The following is a 23,699-nucleotide window of genomic DNA, read 5'->3' on the forward strand; positions in this document are numbered from 1 at the left end:
TCTTGATGATAGTCTGCTTTGGCCGCATCAAGTAGGAGCAATCAAAAAACTAGCCTGCTAGGACTCCTGTTCGCTCTGCTTTAGCCTTGATTAGGTCATCGAGAGAAGCGATTTGGCATTGAACTCTCAGACTTTATGTGGCTCGTCAATCGGCTGAATTTATAGACCTATAATTTTTATTTGCAAGTGCCCATTTGGTGCATTGCCAAAGACTGGCTCAGCTGACGAGCGAATCATAAACAAAATTGTACTTTTAGCCAAGAGTCGCGTTTTCAAAAGATCTCTTTCCAAACCATGTTTTACTTGATAAACCCCAAGACTTTGGCAAAAACACACTCTTTCGTAAATAGCTAGTCGTTAAGTAGGTTGGTTTTTTTCGTATTAATGATTAACAAAAATGTCTGCTTATAATCTCTGGCGGTGAACCAGGAATAGATCCCCTCTCTTCCTAGAGTTCCATCGATGGTGCTTTTGATGGAGCGAAGCTCTCTTGACATTGGTTCAAAGGCCGTTATTTGATCTGTGCTCGTTGAGAATGCCACCATAATGAGGTTCTTCGACACCCAACACCAACACTAATTACAAAACCTCCTGATAGGTAGCTAACTCCAACTCACTTGAGTGGACGAAAACAAAACCATTGTCTCATTTGTGCTCACTTTTTCTTTTTTTCTTAAAGTGGCCCTAAATAGATAGAGAGTGTAAATATCCCTCCCGAAAACACGGGTCAAATTTCTGTCTTGAACAGTATCTTGAGTCACATTTGTTGTGTCTTTTTTCCATCCGCATTTATTAGGAGGAATCGAAGAAATCTGAGCAGGTTCCAAGTGAGGGCCAATATTCTAGTCTGACATCTGAAGAGTCCGGAACATTCTCCAATATGTTTGTAGCCTATGTGGACCGATGATGAGGACGAAGGTTGTCCAGGGAATAAATCACTCCATAGTCCTTACTCATATCCTCGGAATGGTTCGTATTTTTAACTCGCCTGAAGCACGCATTGGTCTGATAGAATGGTATTGTTGTCACGACACAATCATTGACCCTATTGTTGATGGATCAGTTCCATTGTGATTAGACATCATTTCTTGCGCAAGTGACCATAAATCTAGGCCCCACAAAGACGTCTCTGGTTGGTTAAAAGAAATTGGTTCAACAACAGTAGTAGGTCCTTTGACCTTGTGTGCAGAGCTTTACGAGATTCCAATTGGATCTTGACACGTGAATATTTACCCTGGTGCACATTTCGAGTGTTTTACTCACCAGGAAGAGGGCCCTTCAGAGGAGTCATTGCAATCGGGCAAGACAACCACAACCATGACGACAAAATCCCTTCCTGGCGCTCTTAAAGGGGCCCCTCAAAGTTCGTTCCCTTTAGAAACCGACCCCTCGACTATGTCTTGGTCGTGGTTGTGCAAGTTATGTGTATAGTAAAACTCTGGCCTCGGGTGATGATTTCCTACTTGCCTCCAGATCTACGCAAGTTGCAGTCATCAGGCTTTGAAAAGGCCATTTTTGTGGGCTTTTGTATCCGTTGTGCACCCCACATATGGCTATTGAGTGTGACATCATGGTGCTAATCTTGTGTTTATCCCTGGTAAACTTGTTGTCCTTTCTCCAAACATACATTCGTGATGGTCGTGGGGCGAGTTGTGGCCTGGATGCGAGCATTACATCCGAATGGCCGCCGCCAACACCATCACCACCACCACCACCACTACTACTACTTGGGCCTTAAGCCATCGGTGCCAATGGCTCTGGCCACTTTACTTGCATTCCACATACCACAATGCAGTCCAATGGTAGGGCTATTCAACTCTCGATGACCAGAAGTGTAGTAGCACACCAACAAGAGAGTACACAGTATAGGGAAATACTACATCACGAGAGCCATAATCCGACAAGGAACACGCCTGCAGGCAAAACCCCATTCAGAGCAACGTTTACCCTCAATCCACTTGAAAAAGGGGATTCATCCTCGAGCCTACGACGTCGCCGGGCTAGTATATCATCACATCACATATCCATGGATGGAGTGATTCTTCTTAGTGCTGACTGCTGAGTGGGCAGTTTTCTCCTATCGAACGAAGAACAAGAAAGGCCACAAGAGTCTAACTCGGATTCCTCTGCCGAGCGGGCGGGGAAGAGGAACCCACGAAGCCAAAGGATTCCCAATCCTTTCCAATGAATTTGGGGTAAAACTAATGGTGTTGGAGGATGAAGTGGTCATGAAAATGACTTCTTTTTGCTTCAGCTTGTCTCCGGCCTTCCTGGCCGCGGTCTACATCATCGTAGCGGAAACGCATACATACAGGACAGCAGAATGTGTATGTGTGCATGTACGGGTACCTCGAGCAGTACTGGCAGTGGCAGTAAGTGCTTCCTCACTTTCATGGGTACATTTAGAGACCTTGGACCTGCGGAAGTAGACCACTAACAAAGAGACTTTGCAGAAGAAAGGATTTTTTCCGGAATAATGGCAGTCACCGCGACTTGTGTGAATGGAAATGACCTTGGCATGCCAAAATGGGGAACTTGGATTATGACCCTCCAAAATCCACAGGCAATCCATTCGATTCTATCATATTTCCAGACACAGCAATGCCCAAAGAGTAGTAGTAGTTGTAGCTATTCCTTGTGATGTGAATGAAAAAATTATTGTCGGGAGAGAGTGCCTTGCTATACCCTTTAATTGGAGTGCTTCATTCTTTCTTTAATCCTGGTAGATTACTTCGCCAGAGGCTCTTTTTATCATTACCTCCCATGAGCTTGGTCTCTACCATGGCTCTGTGAAAAAGCCCAAGTTGCCTCCATGTCCAGAGGCTACCATACTGCACTACGTATACTGTGTAATTACAGTTCCATTTTTAATCAAATCCAAAGCCGGTGTGCCCCATTGTCAAAGCTTGGATGGCCTCAAAGCCAGCCAGGTGTATCCGAGTTGATGGTGGTATTTAATTACACAGTGGGTACACTATGTTATTCCGACTTTACTAGCAATATACTTGGGTCATATCCGAGGACAGGGCAATAATTCATACTAATTACATCTCACCCGCCTTGGTTGTAAGGTTCGCGAAAAAAGGAGTCCCTTTCCCTGGCCCAAATATTAAATCACACTTCGAAATAGTGAGCTTAGAAAAGTAAGGGCGATTTGTGTTGAGTTTGGGGTTGGCTTTCCAAGAGAGTTGCATTGAAAGTAGCCAAACTTCATTTAACTCAAGAAGCTGAGATGGGATGGAAAATTCAATGGCTGACAGGTAAGTAAGTACACAACACACAAGGGAGAAGAGAGAAAGAAGGGCATCCAAATTCGATCCATTGGATTAGTCGAATATACGCAAAGTGAAGAAGAGGGAGGAAGCAGAACGAGAGGATGTGTCGATCGTGCTTTACTGAGCGTACTCGAGACGTACTGTACACTCTTCCGAGGAGGATTTGAGCCCATGGGCAGAGAACGTCCGGATTTGGCTCTGAAAATGAAATTGCCATTTCAGATATTCGTGAAAGATAAACTGAAATTGGACGGTGAAATCCGGACGAAAATCCTGTCTCAATCGTGATTCAGGCTTTATTGGAAAAAGATAGCGAATAAAGAACAGTGGCCGAAGCACGTTGGACGAATTTCTCTTTGGCTCTGATCTGTGCTTTCCGAGGTCAGATGTGGGGCAATAAAAGTTTCCAATGCGCCAAGGCACCCACTTTAAAGACAAAAAGTTTTCATTCGTCCCGTTTGGAATTTCGTCGAGAATCGACAAAAATGAATCCAGGTCAATAGCAAAAACATTCACTTCTTTCCCAAGAGCTTCGCAAGAATTTGTTTTTGTAAGAATTCTCCAACACCAAAGCATTAGATATAAGAGTAATATATTGATGAGAAGTCAATGGAAAAAAACGTATGTTTTATGAGGTCAACAAGTTTGTCAAGCAATTTGAATGAAATAACTAGTTGGTGCTCAAAGGAGGAAATGCTACATCAACAATCTAGCTCAGGTTTAGATTATGAAAAAACTCAGAGGAGACAGACTTTTTAAACCGACGCCACCCTGAGCCAAGTCGACCATGATTTATGATCATTTAAAGGGCAGAAACCCTCACCAGTCACCTCAAGCTTCTTTTCAGAATAAATCTTGATACTCACCAATATAGCCCCAAAATACAGGTCTAGCCCCTACCAATTTATGTCGGCCCGTAAATGAAAAGTACCGCGTACAACGTAGACAACAATCCTCGATCCTGTTTACTCCTATAGACCTGGATTGATCGTGACTCATACGGGAAATGGACAAAAAATGATGTAGCAAGCAATCTCGAAAATTTGCTTCCAGTTCACTTTTTGCACATTTACTCTCTATCGAAAGGAAAACAAATAAATTTTGTGCCCCATGTTCTCCTAGCCTTCAGGAACAGGAAACTTTGTCATTTTGTTTTCGGAAAACTTTCCTAGCCAAGGTAGGATCGAACTCACTGGCAAAAAAACTTTCCTCCTATAGATTACGTTTTCGTTATGAATGTTTTTCCTCAACTCGGAACAACTTCCTGCTGATGAGATTCGAGAGCATCGCTCACCATTACCTCCTATAACAATCGTTTAGGCCCACTTAACCAATGATCAAACCTAACCTCCTGATGCCCAGCTTGTCTCGAAATTTCCAAATAGTGTCGATTTTGCCTTCTTCCAGAGGGTTCGAGTGAGGCCACCCGGCAATATTTTCACGCTGCGTGTCTTCCCCTTCAGCTGTTGTCACTTGCCAAAGATTGGTGGAACTCGAGCTAAAGTGAAAGCTGTTAGAACCAATACATAGAGGATCTTCCGATCGGGGCCTCGAGGTTAGGGAAAGGATCTAATTTGGGTTTAAAGCGTTTTCCATGTTTCCTTCATCTTTCCTCTCAAACAGCAATATTTGTGCCGCGAGCGATAGTCGAGCTGAATATGAAGCATTTTAAGGAAGTATCCCATGGGGTTTGGATCTCGTTCTTGTGTGCGAGAGATATGACGTCCCCCAAAAACAGAGATAACATCATTGACTCGCAAGCTCTGCGTTTGATTATGAACCACTTCATCATCCTTTGACGCCACATTGAGTCGCAGCTCATCTTACTCCTCCTCCTCCCCCTTCTCCTCCTCTTGGCCTTCGTTTTCATTGTCTCTTTCAATACTTATTTATAGTTTTTCCTCATCTGGATGGCACACTACCAGTTGTCGGGGATATGGGACCAGCGGGGAATCACTTTTTCATCATGAGCTCCCGGTTCCTCACAAAGCTAACACTTGGGGGGTCCTTAACCTAGAACGAGTGGCGCTCCCCACGGCAGTTAGCTTGTTCCATGGTAGATAAATAGATCCCTGAAAAAGTTGCTCAGGTTTGAGTGGGGAATAATTCATGGGCATAACAACCTCTTGGCACAGAGAAAGAGAGAGAGAGTTTGTCAGTGAGTGACTCATAAACCTGCCTTTACCTTTCAGGTTTGATTCTGCTCTGTCTTCTGGGAATCCCCTCGGCCAGTCTCGTGGAACAAGATCCTCAGGCTGAGGATTTGATGGAGTCAAGCAACTTCCAGTTCTCAGCCTCGGCAGCTGCTATCTTGCCCAATGGGTTTGGACTCACCACGCCTCCGTCCAAACCCTCGATGTCTGAGACCGATCTGAACCCAAGGTTCCACTTGCGAGCCATGACTCAGAATATCACAGCCATTGAAGGTCGCGAAGTTCGGCTCGAGTGTGCGGTGTACAATCTGGGAAATAAAACGGTAGGTGGCCGTCGCTCTTGCTCTTCGTGCTCAATTCCCACTGAGACACTCGTAAGAGTGTCTTTTTCCCACCCCCTCCCATTATCTTACTCATGAACATAAGCTGAATAGTGTAAGACACCCGGCTCATCTGCTTAACATACGGCCAATTTGAGAGACATGACATTTTAGGTCTACCTTTGGCAAAGAATGATGAACAAGGTCAAAAAACACTTTTGAGGGTGGTTGAATCATCTTTTCTTTAAGGGTGTGAGGGTGACCTACGATTTTTTTTTCTCTCTTTACATATCCTTCTTTCAGGTTTCATAGAACTCCATGAAAACAAACCCTAATGCATAGAGTTCTAGACGCCGGATGTCTGACGACCAACCACTCGGTTGGCTAGGCAGTACAATAAACCGGTTTGTGATCAATTCCCAGTAGACCACCCATTACTGTTTTACCAGCCAGGTGGTCGATCGTCCGACATCCATTGTCTAGAATTCTATGCCTATTACTAGTCACGGTGTTACTCACAATAATGATTAAGGTTTTTTTTGCAAAGGCCAAGACTTCTAGTAATGATTGTCGTTGTTATTGAAACAAAAGGAACAACTTTTGTAAAATATAATCTTGGATTCTAGCTCCGATTAGAATATTAATCTGCTTAAAACCTACAAAGAGATAACATTTTCAAAAACGTAATCAATACATGTTAGGAGTAACCTTAGTTGCGTTTCCAGCTAGAATTTTATTCAAATCCATGGAGCAAACGATAACCTATCTCGTTTTCAAAGATTGCATTTTCATCAAATTTGACTACAAATTGCTCCAGCTATATCTTAAAACAATTGCCAAGAAATATAATGAGCTTTTTCTTTGCCTAAAATGTAAATGGAAATATTTCACATTTTTGAAATAGGAAGAAAAACTCGAAAATAGTTGGCAGTATAACTTAAAATTCACTTAATGTCAATATTACACAATTGTGATGCCATACTGGTCAACCAAAGGCAATTTTGCATCTTTTGTAAGTTTTAAGGGACATTTTTTGCTACTTTTAGCTTTTAAAGAAATCTTAAGGAAAATGGAGAAATGTCATTTCTTGTCGTGTCATTGGAAAAGATAACAATATGTCTTGGGAATAACTGGAAACATAAATAGGCCATTTTTCGATCTTTTAAGGTGCAAAATGCAACTTTCAAGTTGTAATAACTAAGGATCTGCTTAATAGAAGCTTATGAAATTTTACGTCAATGCATAACTAAGAGTATGTTTCATACTGATTGACTACGTTTTTGACAATAATGCATTTTAATGTACTTTAAGTGATTTAACACACTTATCTGAGCTACTTTGAAACATATTTCACAAAAGTTGTTCCTTTTGCTTCTTTGACAAAGAAAAACATATCTAGATGTCTTGGCATTGGAGCAAACACATAACCCGAAAATATAACCACCGTGTAGTGGAAGTCTTGGGGAGTTATCAATATTCATATCTATAATAAAGGCATTAACCCCCTTAGAATTACACCCACAATACACAGTGCCGCCCAAGTATGCCAGTAAAAAAAACCACATTTTGTTAGTAAAATTTACATGTGAATCAACCTATTGGCCGAAGCTAGTAGCCATACCGTTGCGATAGTGCGCCTGCTTTCCATTTCGTTACCCCTGGTGGGATACCGGTCCATGCCAGATCCAACCTTCTTTATGGTGTTTGATTACTACAACGTAAGTTGCTGCTTTTGACAGCTTAAACTGGACCATTCTAGTGTATGGTCACACTCCTGAAGGTGAGTTATAAATAAATGATGACTATGATAACGGAGCGGGAATCTCTGTTCATTGGAATGCCCATCATGAAAAGGCAGTCCAAGCTGACAGCTACCATGTGGCTCCGTAAAAACAGAACATCTATTAGTTAGTACTTCACTAAGCGCTTGGACTTGCTTGTCCCCTTTTCGAGGAATGAAATGTAAAAGATATTCGTTGTGGTCGTCGATCCAAATATACCAAGGCCACCTTCTTTGTTTCAAACCCTATAATATCTGGTATTAACCGTCGAAGTAACTCAAAATTTAATGAAAATGGGTTCTTAAGCCAAAGAGGCTGATGTGAAAAAGCTCGCTGGGTTCCTTTATCACTTTCTCCCCTGACAGAGGCAGATTACTGTCACAAGGCCGTCTTTTTTATGATCTTTCACTCGCTGCTGGACTAGAATTCGAATTCGACTTTGGTTGCTTGTATGCAAAGTGTACAATGAATCTTCATCGTAGAGAAGACGGCTAGCAAAGACCTTTGGTATAAAGAACCTTGAACCAGAGATGGATGTATTTTGTTCGGGAGAGAGAGAGAGAAAGAGAGTGCATGTCTGGAATTCATCTCGAAGGATCACGCCTCTCTCGCATCTCACTGATAAAATGACCCCTCTAGAGTGGTGCCAAATATTCCGTTGAGTGTCTTAAAACCAACGGAGATCGAGTTCAGTCCTCCTTCACAAATTCAGAAAATGATGTTGTTTGAATTGCTTGAATTTCCCACAGTGTCTGAACCCGAGGATGACTGACGAGTTGGAATGAAGAGCGTTGCATCAAATCTTTATTGAATGTCGGTGGCCACTCTTAATGCAAATCAGTTAGTCCACTATCGCGCTCAAGGGGGGAAGGGGCATCGTTTTCCTGGCTTATATTGAACGGAAGCAACGAGGATATGGTTACTAGCTTTGTATGTTCTTTGCCCCACTTCCCTTAAGTATGAACAGTATTAATAAAGAGCCATTCACATTGCTTCGTTTTGGGAATACTCCAGAACCGATTAGTGATACCGCAGAATAAAATTCGCCATGTTTTCCAAGTTGGAACACTTGGAAGGAGCTTCAGCGATCAAAAAGCGTTGGACGCGTATTTTTGTGCCCTGCTACAAATATTTGAATGTGACCAAGTCAAGTTTCCTTTTCTCACTTGGTCCAGTTTGACATCACTAAATTGGGTTTGGTACTGGGAATCGGGTGTTTTCTTTTTACTTCTTCACCACCCGAAAAGAGGCCACTTCTGTGATTTTGAATGAGAAAACTTTTTGCTGGGAAGTTCAAAAAAAGAAGCGTTACGGCGAAGAATTCAAAATCATGGACTATGAAGTTTTGGTTGAGAGTTCGGTTGGACCAAGCAAGAAGTGAAAAAGATGGCTGTAAGATGCACCACAGATTGAAGCTGGATCTTTGGAGCTGGATCTTCCTATCTTCTCCGTCACTCCTCGTTTGAAATTTAGCGGACTTTAAGTAGGCCTACCATGACGAGTCCTCGCCAGACCTTCTCTCCATCCTTGAGCCATCTTGATAGAATTAATGAAGTCGAGGAGCTCGGTCGAACCTTGCGAAGGCCGTCCAAAGTTATTGCTCCCCAGATATTGAAAACTGTCTACCTTTTCATAAATATTTGAATGCGTAATATATCCTGCTTAGCGGGATTTCATCTGGGAATTGAGCGGTGCTCATTTATGGTCCCTCAGCGGTGAATAACCTTGATTCTGTCGTCCTTATCCCTGCAGAACAATAGTATTAGCCCAATTTCAGACTGAAAATGCAAATTAGTGCTGTCATTGTCTTTGTCAGCTGATTTAACCTAAATTAATTTCTATGAAACGATCACTTTCCAGGTGTCCTGGCTTCGAGATGAGAACTTGAACATCATTAGCTCTGGTCGGTATACGTACACCTCAGATCAGCGCTTTCAAGCTCTGCACGAGGAGGATTACACTCACTTGGATCGCGATGAGACCTTGGAACATTGGATCCTGCAGATTCGCAACGCTCAAATGGAAGATGAAGGCCGCTACGAGTGCCAGATTAGTACCCAACCCATCACATCATATCACTTCTACCTCAAAGTTGTGGGTAAGCTAAATTCAGGCGAAATCAGTCGTAGTGTCGACGAGATACAGCTTGTTTTGTTACTTTGTCTCTTCAGCAAAGATATCAAAGACCGGCACGAGGTTTTTCTTTATAATATGAAGTATGCGAACTACGGTGGGTGGCCAATAGATAAATCTACTCATGGACACTGACGGTTTGATAAAGCAGAGAATATAGGGAATGCTGTGTTTGAGTACGAATACTTGAGCTACAACAAGCCCTCTATTGGTGTCCACCATAGTAATTAGGAGTTTTTTTATAGTATGAATAAAATAACATTTTGAAACTTCCAAGGTTATGCTATGAGCTCTTGCAATTCTTTTGGAAAAAATACTTTACTACAATAGTCCAATGTTTTGAGATCTTGTTTATAAGCTATTTATCTAAACTTTATCAAAATATTCCATTAGCATTGATCTGTTGGTCTAAAGTTGCTTTTATTTGACCTAATTTCAATAACAAAGAAATAACCCAGATTTAAATAGATGCCAGCATTAAATGATAATGGCAATCAATGAAATCCTGGAACCCTTTGGCTTCGCAGATCATTTCAATACTCTCATTTTCCGCACAAACAAGCCAATGTTTTCGACAAAATGTCTTCTTTTTTGGCTCCAAACATGTTTCAAGAACAAAAAGAAAAAATGAACAACTTCAAGATTAAGTGACATGCATCCGTTTAACTCAACGACAAATGATGTCGGCGAACTTGTACGGAAGGAGGAATACAATACAATAAACTCACCACCCACAAAAAAGAAGATGATTGAGAATGTCACCATTCATCGCTCACATGGAAGAATGTAATACCAAAATGTGTAACTGGCTCAAGGGCAATGGCAAACGTCAATCAATAGCATTGCAAACATCTTGAACTGTTCATTTAAACAGAGTGTTTGGGTCGTACTGGCTCAAGGTGAGGTTTACGTGTTAAAAATCAACCACATATTGTATCGAAAGCGTCTGATAAGCTTCTGTACATACAGTGTAACAATTAAATAAAACAAAAAAAACATGAGTAGGAAAGCTCATGAAGACGACTATTTTGTTCAGAAAGATGTGACTTTCTAGAAGAAAGCATGTTGTCCAGTTATTTCATCTGTGTTCTTTTCTTCGTTTTTGTTAGATTATTTGTATTTGAAGCCAGTTTGTGGGCCGTTCAAAATCACAAACCTCTCTTCGTTACGAGTTACTCGTTTCAAGCTGAGGATCCTGTAGCAAAAGCTATCTAAAAGAACCAAGCTAATGCCACATAGGAGCCTCTTTTGATTGTTCCTTAGATCAGACTCAAAAGTGCACGGGAGCAAAGAAATACAAATTCACAAAAACCAAGGCCCAAGCCACCTTAAGTAAATGGAAAATAAACGAAAGGAAGGCATGTTGGGAGAGCGGGTTGCTCGATAAGATCGGAAGATATTTTTCCATCTCTCTCTCAAATGCATTGCTTGGCCCCTGCAACCTGGCTTACGAGAGTGTTTCCAACAACAATGGGACGGCCTTTGTAAGTTGGCGGATATATGTCTAGTTGTCAGAGAATTGATTCTTCTTGTGACAGCCTTTCAAATATCAAAAGTTGACAACTCTGAGTTCATATAACATCTCTCAGGCCAAGTTCAACATGGATGTCCTCAAAGATATCGCGGATGCAAATGCAGCAAATATTGATTTGAACCCTCAGCTTTTCTGGATTTTTTTTAAGGAGTCAATTGAAAGCTCCCTCGCTTGGACTACCATCTGGTGATGGGATTGCACATCATCCATGTCATCAAAATTCAAATGGTCTTGCTTCATCCTCGCGAATGACTCCAGGCTTCCATTTTAAGATGCCGAAAAAGCAACTCATTCTTTCATGTAAACATCACATACAGCAGCTTGGACTTGGTTGACCTAGAATCCAAGAAGGCGTAGGGAAATGGAAAGATATTCGTACGCTATACGCTACAGCTAGTTGTGGATCAGCTTTAATTTCATTCCAAATATTGAAGTAACAAATAAGTCTAGACATGATTCAACAGTTCTTCGACAAAAGATGAAAAGTTCTGAAACTTGCCGCTGTCATTCTATACCAGAAATTCTATCTTTAGCCATTGGGGCCCAGTTATTGGCTTTTTTGATTGGAAGCTCCCTCGTTGGAAGCTCCATGTTGGTTTTAAAAAGAGCCTCATTCTGGTTGCAACCAATGCACAGACAGAGCTCGGTGAAGCGATTTCGTCCATATCTTTTGATTTGAAAATGTATGCTCATGAACTTTATTGAGGGTGCTCCATCCGACCAAGGAGTCACATCCCAATGCAAAGATGAAAGCTCAGTGGGGAAACTTCGTGGGAGAGCAGCCTTCAGTTTGGTGATTCTTCGCAAACAGGGCTCTATATAACTTGGTTTCCATCCAAACTTGTGAGTTAGGAAACTCCTTTCCAAGGTCAAATAAATCCAAGTCTAACCTGGAACAATGATTGCCGGAAGACGTTAAACCCATTTGCATTAGTACTTAGGAGCCGAATTTAAACTGCCATTTTTGAAAGTACTTTAATCATTGCTGCGATGTTAAGTTTCCAAATATTGGTAAATGATGGGGAAAAGTCATAAATTCGTGAGTGACAGGGCTCCACAGCTTGACAACTTGAGAACAACATGACCGTTCATGGTCACACTCGCTAGTTTTAGCACAGCCCGTTTCCTTTCGCAATTAGCAGGAATTAATGCACCGAATTGACTTTCCGCCAATTTCTCTCATTGTACGTAATCACTTATGCTTTCCTTTTTTGGGTAAAGTTTGAGACCAAATGTTAGTGAGTGAAATTTGCTCTAGGCGGAAAGCTGGGTCGAAATCAATATCAATCATGAAGGCCAAATTGAAAGTCCCTTATTCGAATGTGACAAAAAGTGCACAAGCAGTGTTGGAGGTGTTCTACGAAAAGAAGTCGTAGTTAATGCTTACAAATTCTTTTTGCACAGTACCTTCCCGTGTTCAGTTCCATTCAATGATCCATATTTTTGGGTGACGGTCCAATCGCAATGCAATCGTGTGCCCTCCTAGGTAATTGCCCAACACCGTTGATCCTCGTGGGTACGTGAAGGAAGCTGTGTGGGTGGGTCTCTCAACTTGCGAGCCATTTTCAGGGCTAAAGTTGCTTGGAAGTGCACTTTTGTCGGAATTTCCTCATACTCATGATTTGCTGCATAACTATCTCTCTGCTTACTCACTTGAACGTGGATGAGGAATATTGTGAGAGTGAACAAAAGAGGAAAGGGACGGCGACGACAAGGCCGACCTAAATACGATCCGAACCCGCGATTGATGCATCATCTCGTTCCTCATTTTGAGCCCTTGCTTGTCTTCAACAATTCTCTTTCGTTCCACTTTTTGTTGGAATTATTTTAGGCCCTTTGTCATAAAAGAGAGGCGAAAGAGAGAGAGAGAGAAAGAGAAAGAAGGAGAACGACAGAAATGCAGACAGAAACGGCGACACATTCTCTTTAGTCTTTCTGTGAGACATTTCCAAGGTTCCACGTTTCAAGGACGTCTTGCCTGCGAATGAATGAATGTACACTCACGGATAGAATGATCTATTATTCTCATGACTTTGGACCAGCTTTATGGGCCTTTTTATAATAATGACTTTTAGGACAGAATTTTAACGAGGATGAATGGCTCAATTTCCAAATCAAGGATATGTTTTTTTAATCGGTTGAAGTTCGCTAACAAAACTGAAAAAGAGACGTAATAAAATTATAATTGTTCTCAGGAGGAAAAAAAGCCTTCGTCGGCATTACCTAATAATGACAAAATTAGCCTTGAGCCTGATGAAACTCAGAGATTGAAGTTACCTGTTTGGTTCTCATTCAAAGCCCAAGAAGCAGAAGGTTCATGTGCAAATGTTCAATGTTACTAATCTGAAGCCTACATATTAACCAGATCTGATATCAAGGGCAGTTCAAGCACCATCTTGGCAAATGAATGAACTCATCCTAATGCCAGAGCATGTGTATTCACTTAGCTTTGAAGATTGAAGCACATCCGGTACGAATAGTTACTGTCGCCACAAACAAACGCTCTTTTGAAGGACATGAAATGATAAGCTCTTTCATTTATTTAAAACATGAAAGCACAAATTCTCTAAAGTCAATTGGAATGTAGCAAAGCCTTGACCTCGCAAAAATTCAAAACTCTACCAAGGGGCTCATAGAAGCTTGTCAAAGCTGTCCAAATCTTTAAGGCCTCGTTAAAGCTGGCCGAACTTTAAGGTTGTCTCATAATTTTGACATGTGACTCTATCTTACTCCAGTTAATACGATACTTTTTATAGTGATAGCGAATGGAATAGTCTAATCCTTTTCTACCTAACTATGACGAATGACACATCTATGTAGTACACATCTCTTTCGTTATCAAATCATGGCCAATACACAATGGCTTTGACACATTTTTATCAAATGTCTGGCCTTGTGCACACGTCTGGTGTTGGTCATCGAGACCGACCACCACCACCACCACCACTCAGTTTGGCTCAACATTCAGTGTTCAAGTTTTAGCCCTTGGAAGATAGGAGGAAGCCCAGCTTCGTAAGGGTAAAAGGAGAAGGCCAGTAAAGAAGGGCTTCAAAGACTCCGGGCGAATGGGGCGGAAAATTAGACCTTTTTCGAGGCCACTCGCACTGCCAGTGAATCGAACCGCTCTCCTGGACAAAAGACGTTCTTCTCCGTCTCATCGTGCACGATCCTGGGTCGGAATTGTCTGCGATGATCAGTCTGATTTAAGGTTTTCTCATTCGTACTAAATCTCTGCGCATGATGAACACGCTCTCCGAATCTGGTGGGAGTGAAGGCTGACTTGATTTTTTCCACTGGAAAAGGTTTACGCTCTTTCCGATCGGTCGGGGCAGCACTTTTTCACGGTCGTTTACATAAAGCAGGCCAAAGATGTGCTTTTCTTTCTTGAATTGGTTGAGGTCTCGAGTCATCGCATATCTTAGGACTCGAGCTCTCAGCCTCAAAGAAAGGCTGAAATATGGATCCTGTTGGAACTTGGATCAACAACGTCTCGTCTATTCTATCCTCAAATGGATTGATCTTTCCAATGAAGGGGGTTATAAGTCCAAAAATCTCTCTTGGGATTGGCGGATCAGAGTTGCTACGGAAACTCGGTGGTCTGAAGTCTAAATTTTATTTTAGAATTAGCTTTCCCACGAAAATCTCCAATTTGGTCATTCCGACTTAGGGTGTGTTTTCCCCGAAGGTTGTTTCCATGTTGTGTCGGCGGGAAAAAAAACAAGCCGATAAGAAGTCAGATTGAAGTAAATGGCCTGCTCCCATGGAACTTCAGCTCAGTGACCTTTTTCGGCCTTAGCCACAAAGTCTGGTCGCTCGCCTACTTGAGCCACAGTATTACGATTCATACCCATTACGGGCTCTTTTATGTACAACATACTCCTTTGTTCGGAAAAAAAAGAACTGCTCAAAAGGCCACTGACAAAACTCGTGCCGCGTTCGTGCCTTTTAAGCCTTCAGATGGACAAGTGATAACCCCTGGCCCCGTTATCTTGGTTCTCTGATCAGTGGTTCGCGGAATTGGATTACAAAAAATGCAGCGTGAGGCTGGCATCGCGCTAACGTGTTGATAATCGAAAGCCGACCAAATCCACGCACGTCCTTGGCACCACCGTCTTGTTCCAGTCACGCTCCACGTTGAATAGTATTTGTCAAAGCTCTGAAGACTGGTCGTGAAGCAGTTGGCTCAAGTCAATTGGGCATTGCGGAACTTTTTTGTTCGAAGGTGGAAAATTTGAATTTTGTGGTGAACCAGTCTCAAGAGAACCACAACAGCCGGCCGCGGTCGCATCAAACAGGGCCATAAAAACGAAGTAAATCCATTGTGTCCTGAATGCCACGATAGCTTCTGTAGTTTCTACCAAAACTATGTAGACCTTAAGGAGACTCCTTGATCGCTGGGTTTCCGCCGACGAGCATTCCATCCGGGCCCGCCCAGACTGCGAGCTCAATTCTGATCATTTGCCAACTCGCCAACTGATGGGCTCATTCTTTACAATAACATGCCAAATCCGAATTCCGATGCCGTTCAACGGTTGAGTAGTCTATTGTGAAAGGGACAGAAAGGACGGGGATCGACCCCAAGTCTCTTCCCTTTCTTAGTCACATCTGCAAATTGGGAGAGGTGTGTGTGTGTGTGTATGTGTGTGCGTGTGCGGAAGCCACGCCATTATTGGTAAATATGCCCATACATATTGAAGTGGTTAAAATTCAGATCATGCTTTCTGCCAATGTTGGTAGGATTTGCTGGTTTTCCCTAAGTCGAAATGTGCATACCATTTGAAGAAGATCCCTGGTCATGTGGAGACAAGGAGGAGTATCCTTGAGGTTTCCCTGCTTCCAAGTGACTGTATGCACCTTGGAACACTCATTTACAAGTGTGGCGAGTTAGCATCCAAGGAGGATGGCGCTTAATGGTAGCCACATTAAGTGGTCCCATCCTCGATCTAGTTCCTCTAAATTGGAGATGGCGACAAGAAATATGCCCTCAAGAACACACTAGAAGAGAGCGCAGAAGCGAGTAAATCAAGGCTAATATTTGTAGGCTCATAAATCAGTCCCGAACATTGTTTTCAAATGAAGAAATAGTGCAATGTAGAGCCGCTCCTAGGTCCGGGTGCCAACATCTGTTCCAATATGTTCCCAAGCATTCAGGTGCACCGTACATAATAGAAATCTGAGAGCGAAACAAATACACACGAATAAAGCACACGGCCGTAAACCTGAACTCGCGCAAGAACAAAGATGGCGAGAATTTATGAGATTAAGTGTTCAGTGTGATCATGCTGCCTTCGACAAAAAATTGGAAATGTCTCAGTCTCATTGAGATCACTTGGGAATGGAATGGAAAGTGCTCTTCGCTCCATTCGGTCATTGGTCTTCGTTCGGGTGAGTGCGAAGTCGAAACTTGTGGGAAAAACTAAAGGGGTCTTTCAATCTCAATTGGAAACGCTGATAATGTTAATGCGCTGGAATTGATCTCTCTTGAGAAAAGGGAAAATGTCCCCCAAAACGAGAAAGACAACCGTCCACATGAGTGTTGTAGTAAATCAGGGAAAATGAAAGTGGTTTCTTTCATTCAACAGACTAGCCACTGATGGCTCCATTTCGTCTTTTTAGCTCCCGCCACTCCCATCCGGGTTCTGGGTAGTGGTAAGCCAGACTGAGTGTTCCCTAACAATTGCCGCGTGCTTTGATTTCATACTAACTTCAAATGAAGCTCAACTTTGAGGCAGACTAAGGCTGAAATGGTGTAATGGGCTGAACCGGATCATCTTGGGTTTTTTTTGTCGTGATGACAAAATGGGGCCGTGGTGGGGGGGGTCTGGGTGTTGTTCAAGTTTAATCATCTTGGTCCTTTATTATATGGGGTTGAAGGGCCCTTTCTCCCTGGCTTTTTTTATTGTTTGCAAGTTGTCTTGTTGTTGGTTGTGACGAGATTTTAGACTAGGCGCCCTTCACATTCCACACTCAACGATCCAACAGTACAACAACGTAACAATGCTCGGGCCCAAGGAACCCGTTCAGAGTCTCAAGATCGCTCTTGTCTGCGAGCACAATCTTCTTTTAGAGCTCATAATTACATTGAAGAGCCACGAGCACCGACAACAACATCGAAGACCATTGGACCCAAGCAACGTGAGTTTTGAGCATCACTTTTGGCGCACTTCTTACAATTGCGTGGTAATAAGTGAGCCATTGAAGCTCGTTGAGGCTTGAGCCAATGCCGTCGTTGGGGTTCGTTATTGTCATATCATTAGCCCTCCATTTGACAGGCCTTTCATGTTAAGAAACTTGTTATGCAAAACAAAGTACAAGGCTTGCTCGGTCTTTTTTTTACATTCTTCCCCTTTAAATCTGGTGAGCTGACATTCCTGACCTTTTAAACCAACATTGGACGAGGGAAGTTGGTAAATGTGAAGAAAAAAAATGCTTACAAAAAGGTTGGAGCTTTCTGCACCCCCAAGGAGGACGAGAAAATTCGCCGAATTAATTAATGAACTTATCCCACTCCCTCGGTCTAACGAATTTATAGCTTGCAGAAAATTGCGCGTTGCAACTAACTCGCCTGGTTTGAGACTAATTATTCACTGCATGGTAAAGCATAACCATCCGGACCTCGGTAAGTGGAGAGCTCATGGGGACGACCTTGAACCAATCCTTAATTGGATTGTAACCACGAGGTCGTCGGTCTGTTATTTTCGGGTACCATTATCAAGTCGAAGTGCATTCATTTGCTTTGCTGTACAAATTGTCGAACACAGAGTTGAAGCAGATTGGCCAACCTTTTTGACAACAATCGAAACCAAGGCCAACCTTCTTCGTGCTTGGGACTATGACTAGACCAGTAAATGCTGCCAATTTTTTCAGAATATTCAACAACAGTCCTCAGTGGTCGTGTCAACTGCCAACAAAAATCTTATCGATGGCAACTCTGCGCCAAATGCAGATAAATAAAACTGCAATCTCACCCCTAGTACTATTTTTTCGCCTTTTCTTGGTTTATTTCTTTTTGTCAGCCTGACCCCGAAGGAAGGGAAAAATCTCTTTCCATTATTGGTTGGATTCAGCTGCCTTTCAAAATCATCCTTTTGCACCTTGAGTCTTTATTAAGTACAATAGAAAGGTCCACCACATTGAGAGACCCACACAACTCGTCCGTAAACCAGCCTCAACTTAGCAGTGATTATGATCCGTGAATAACTTCGCAACGACCACTCGTTGCAATAAAAACTTGTCAAATAATGCGAACTTGCTCCACGCTCGAGTTTCGGGAAATGTCCTGAGGAAGGATTATCGCAAGGCTTTGCCAGATTTTAACGAGCTTACTTTGTTCACGGGTCCATCTTGTTTTCTGACTGTTGCAGTGCCCGTGGCCACGATCCTCGGGAAACCCGAGATGTTCGTCGATGTGGGAAGCACCATCAACATCACCTGTATCGTTCAACACACACCTGGACCACCGAGTATCGTGCAATGGCAACACAATGGGCATGTAAGTAGGGTATCGGCATCATGCTACACTTCTAAACGAAACACCCTTTAGGAACTCAGGGACTGGTGGTGGCCAAGAAAAGCCTCCCCAGATTATCCATCAAATGCAAACGGTGGAACGGTGGGCAAAACGGAAAACCGTCACGTACCTGTACAATCATTGGGTTGGGTCGTCAGTCAAGCAGGGCTGTGCTGTAGTATTTGTGTTGCGAGAGCGGCGTGCATATCTATGCCTGGAATAAAGTTTGAGGGCCCAAGGGCAAGCGAGATCTTACTTGGAGATGAATTTTGCACAAAAGCCAATCCATTAGCGAGAGCAGGGAGCAAAAAGTTTCTCTCAATGACTGAATATGCGAAGGCTTAGGGATTACCCCCACAGAGTGTTTCAGCAGTAACCCAGGTGACATTGATGAATAGTGGATGATTCTACCGGAAGAAAGCCGTCTGATTGAAAAGCCTTTCAGGGTTAGTGTTTTTCAAGGGACCTGATTTGAGAAGGCGGACCTTCGAATCAGTTCGCTTTGACATGTTTTGTGTTCCACTGGGCCAAAATAGTGACTGAAGCGAGGGAACATCTTGACTTTCAGCGGTCAGACCCTCCAATGGGTAAGTAAGTGAGTAAGGACGGAAGGCAAGGAAAAACGGAGCACATGTTTTAGCTCATCTAAGTAAACGAAGAAGACACGTCCACAGAGGAATCAGTGCTTGACCCCAATTCCCCTGGGTTGTAACTGAATGCTAGGGCATTCCATCATCGCTCAAGATAAGCCTTTGGAACATCAAAGTTGAAGGCCCCCTTTTGACTCCGGGAATCCGCTCGGTGGAATTAGACCCAGACTTTGGCTTACTATGTCGATCAAATGATGGCACTTTCGTAACTTTTTTCCTTCTTTTCAATTTCTTTCTAGCCCATTGATTACACCTCAACCCGCGGTGGCGTGAGTGTGCTCACCAACAAAGCCGCTACCACGGTGAGCTCTTTGATTATCCAGCAAGCTCGAACCGAGGATGGAGGCACTTACACTTGTCGAGCAGGTGATCTGGTCACTCCTTCCAACGTCAAGGTTCACGTCATCCATGGTGAGTTATGGGATCTAGGGCGTAGATCGGGGATGTTGAGCACGTACATACGTATGTACGAGTGCGTATTGGATCGTTTCATTCCCCCCTTGCACCCCACTCGAAATCGAATGAGTTTGGAATAGGGGATTGACTTATCAGCTGACCATTTGTCTTTGAAGAGGACCTTATCTTTCGCTTGGGATTCATGCTCGTTCTTCTCTGTTTCCCCTCCAGGAGATAATTACCAATCCCTCCACACGAATTCAGCCCATCGCTCTTGGCCGTCGACCCCAGTAATCTGGATCTGTTTCTCATTGGCCTTGGGACATATCATGGTAAGAGTTGGTTGGGCTTTCCACTCTCTGCTACTTTCGCTGTCTTTGCTATACACTGTTCGTACTTATGTGCATATGAAACTAGGCCGTGGTGAAACTAAAAAGAAAATGACCTACTTGTGGATTGATCTTTTCAGTGAAAAAGTTGTCCGATTGAGACGTTCCAAGTTTCTCCAAGTTCCCACGTGATTGATGGAACTTGAAAGACCATCCCTCGATTTGAACCCAAGAACCAAATGAGGTATCCTCGGTTTGGCGCTACATGCCAGTATTATCGAAATCCAATTTCATTTTTGAATGTTTATCCATGCCATGAAATATGTATTTGTCACCCAATCACTATTCTTTGTTTACTCCATGAAATATAACGTACTAGGAAGACTTTGCCGGGATTTTAATATAGATTGCGATTCATATCCAAATTGACGTCAATCTTGTCGACTTTTGGCACAGACAAATTGTCTTTCCGGCTCTCCTCTCTTTTCCATATCTCCAGAGTAAGCTCAAATTGTCGCTCTAATTGATCATTTTTGGCCGTTCGAGGTCCAAGGGAGGGGGGACAAGATTGATGAATTGCATTCCAGGGTCCAAAAGTGGTTTACTGTCTGCCAGATATTTCACGTGAACCAGATCGAGGGTTGCATTGAATTTGGCTGGGAATCAATGCGTCGCAGAGATGTCAAGTTATGTCTCGGAATGATTTTATAATCTTCCAGTTGGAGGCACAAAAGCTTTCCTGGAAAAGTTTCAAGAACCATCCACGCTTTTCGCCACTTCTCTGATGAATCTTGGACAGTGTCGAGTGCTAATTGAGACGAATCGAATCGAATCGAGAACAATGAATGAGAACGGGCAAAAAACCGCCATACAGAAAACTTTGAAGAGCGGAGCCAAAGAAACGTCAGCGTGCCAAAGGGTCTTTGTTCCAGGGACCAAATGCTGACACTTGGGTATCAATTGAACCAGTAGGGTACTGATAACCGAACGCACAGATAATGCAGTTTGTAGTGGTTGGTTACAACAAAGTATTTTTCGCTAGTTTGTTCAATGATACAATGACACCATCAATATTGTGTAAAAAGAAGTTTCGTGACTAAGGCCCACTTTTTACACATTTGTACATTTCGCCTTTATTATCCCCTTTCTTCTTCAATCAGACCAAAATTGCAGATCTAGTCCAAGAAAAAACGCAAGGGGAACCATTCCTTGACCCCAGATAAACATTTTGTTTGTCTTTTTGTCCGAAATTGAGGATAGACTTGGCTTCTTAAGAAGACACCTTTCAAATTGGCAGTGCTTTGAAATAAGGATTTGGTTATGGTTTCTTTGTTAATCTTATTTGTACCTTTTCTTACACTGTGGGCCTTTTTGCACTTTTTATCTCTAAAGGGCTTTGCTGCTTTGCACTTTTTGCTACTCCCTAGTTATGAATGAGTAGGATTTGTTAACTAAAGGTTGGACATTAATGGCATCGTTTGATGGATGCATTTCGAATGTGTTCATATCTACTGAGTAGATCTGGACTTTAGAGATTACAATGGACTATCTAACCTAAATTGATTTGGTATTAGTCAAATATAACGAGGTTATTCATCAAATGCGGCACGGTTTTATCTTCTCCAATGCTAGATATTTGTTGCAGTCTTGTGCTAGTCTTGAGGCTCTAAAAAGCAATATTCAGTTCTTGAAAAACGATTATTTTAGAATAATTGATTTTTTTTTATTTGAATTGCACAGTAAAACTTACTTATCAACTCAAAAACTTACTTATCAACTCACCCAAATGGTCAAAACCATTTGGAGATAATAAAAAATTTAAGTGCACAGGTTTGGGAATAAAACTCCATCGTAAGTTACAATAAAAATAAAAATCATGATGAATTACATACCTGGATTCAAGACATGAAGCGCAAATATGCAATGACTCCAAAGTATACCTGATAAGAAAAAGAAACTGATTTTGTTGATCGGTGATCTCCAGGTATCAGAATTTTCTAGAGGAAGTTTTCTTCGAAAATTTCTTGTCCCATGCTCAAATGGTACTTTTGATGAGCAACACACAAATTGTTCAAGTGCTGATATATTCTGATGTGATGGAAACATTTACAAGTAACCGACTGGGTGACGTGCAGACCAAATTTTCGACTCTAACTAAACATGAACTTAACGTTTAATGGACAAATTAGCAACTAGCAGCCCACAAATTGAGCTGAACTATGTGGTTTAATCATGCACGGACTGTGCAATACAGAAGTTTTTGCAATTCCATCAAAAACTTGGCGTTCGTTGCATTTAATACTATCTTTGAGGTAACTTCATTTTCTATGACCAAATTTTCCTTATATATCCCTCTAGACACGGAAATCTTAAAACTAGATATGTAATGGGCTGGAGCCCAACTGGAAATGAGTGAATATTAAACGCAAGGGCTAGCCCGGGGCTCAGCCCAGACCAAAATGTCAAAACGTTCTTGGTGACTTTACACAGGGACTCTAAAGATAGCTTTAGTGTCCTTGCCTTACGTTAGGCCCCAAGGTTTGACACAGGCCCCGCTCAAAACCAACTTACTATGATTCAACCCAGCCCAAACCCAATGGAGCTAGCCTATAGCATAACTGGGCTCGCGAACTATTGTCTTAGACTGAAAGAAAAAGCCGAGTAGACATCATGTATGGCCTTTTGCAATTAATAGTTTGGTCGTACTTCACATCTTCCTTTTTCGTTTTTGGCCAAAGTTGCAAATTCAACCAATCTTAAACCTGTAACCGAACTGTGGGAATCCTGATGGCCGGAATCACACGATAATATTTGGCCATAACAAGTCAAGATAATTGAGAGGCTAAAATATGGGATTGACTATAAACTATGGATTGACCAATTTTGGATTTCGATCACTCATGGACGACGCTACACTTGACATATTTGACGCCGCCAAACGTACCCTAATAGTATAACGGAAATTTTAGAGACCATTGAACTCAACCTCACGATCAGAAACTGAAAAAATCATGGTCACGCTCTCTAAGCCAGGTAAATTCCCTCGCCATAAACGTTCGAAATTATAGAGAGGAACATGGCCAATTTTAAGCTGTAGCTGGAGAAATTACTGTCTACCAGGATTTTTTTTCGTATTGTTCAAGTTTTTCAGCTGTCCAAGTTAAGTTGAGGTAAACGAGTGATGCAAGATGGACGAACTATGAAATTTGACTTGTTCGAATAAAAATTACAACTGACAAGAATTCATGTAACCTACCAAAATATTTTTGATGTGAGTGGTTGCCAGAAACATCTAAGCACGCTTGAGAGTGAATCAGATGTGTTTTATTAACTACAGAGCGAAAAAGGGGCCAACTACTACACGATCCTGGAATTCCAATGTCAATCATCTTGAATTCTAAACAACAATATACGTGAAAATTGGACTATATTGATTGGAAATGATCAGCAGTAACCTCTTAAACAGGATGGAGGGTGAAAACCGATCCAAGGTAAGGCCTAACTCATCTTTTTAGCCCCGTTTCCTAATGAGATCAAAGCCTACCGGGGTATACGGCGACAATTGGATAGACCTCCAGTTAAATTGAGACCTCCATGGATCACTTCAATTAATTCAGC

At 42.3% G+C, this 23,699-nt stretch overlaps 1 protein-coding gene across 3 annotated transcripts in view; it reads left to right on the top strand.

The window, feature by feature from the left end:
- The window catches only part of LOC131886848 (zwei Ig domain protein zig-8-like), a 38,716-nt gene extending 18,251 nt beyond the window's left edge, over window positions 1-20,465 (top strand). Inside the window, exons 2-8 of one of the 3 annotated variants that reach the window (XM_059235270.1) lie at window positions 5,468-5,751; window positions 9,390-9,627; window positions 16,813-16,845; window positions 18,561-18,688; window positions 19,596-19,767; window positions 19,984-20,084; window positions 20,222-20,465. In XM_059235270.1, the coding sequence (XP_059091253.1) occupies window positions 5,468-5,751; window positions 9,390-9,627; window positions 16,813-16,845; window positions 18,561-18,688; window positions 19,596-19,767; window positions 19,984-20,084; window positions 20,222-20,224 (959 nt within the window). In that variant the 3' untranslated portion in view covers window positions 20,225-20,465. Of the gene's footprint in view, window positions 1-5,467; window positions 5,752-9,389; window positions 9,628-16,812; window positions 16,846-18,560; window positions 18,689-19,595; window positions 19,932-19,983; window positions 20,085-20,221 lie in introns of those variants that run through there. The other 2 variants (XM_059235269.1, XM_059235272.1) reach the window with 2 other exon arrangements.
- Window positions 20,466-23,699: the final 3,234 nt, after the last annotated feature.

This window comes from Tigriopus californicus, chromosome 9 (genome assembly GCF_007210705.1).
Source record: "Tigriopus californicus strain San Diego chromosome 9, Tcal_SD_v2.1, whole genome shotgun sequence".
Lineage (NCBI taxonomy): Eukaryota > Metazoa > Arthropoda > Copepoda > Harpacticoida > Harpacticidae > Tigriopus > Tigriopus californicus.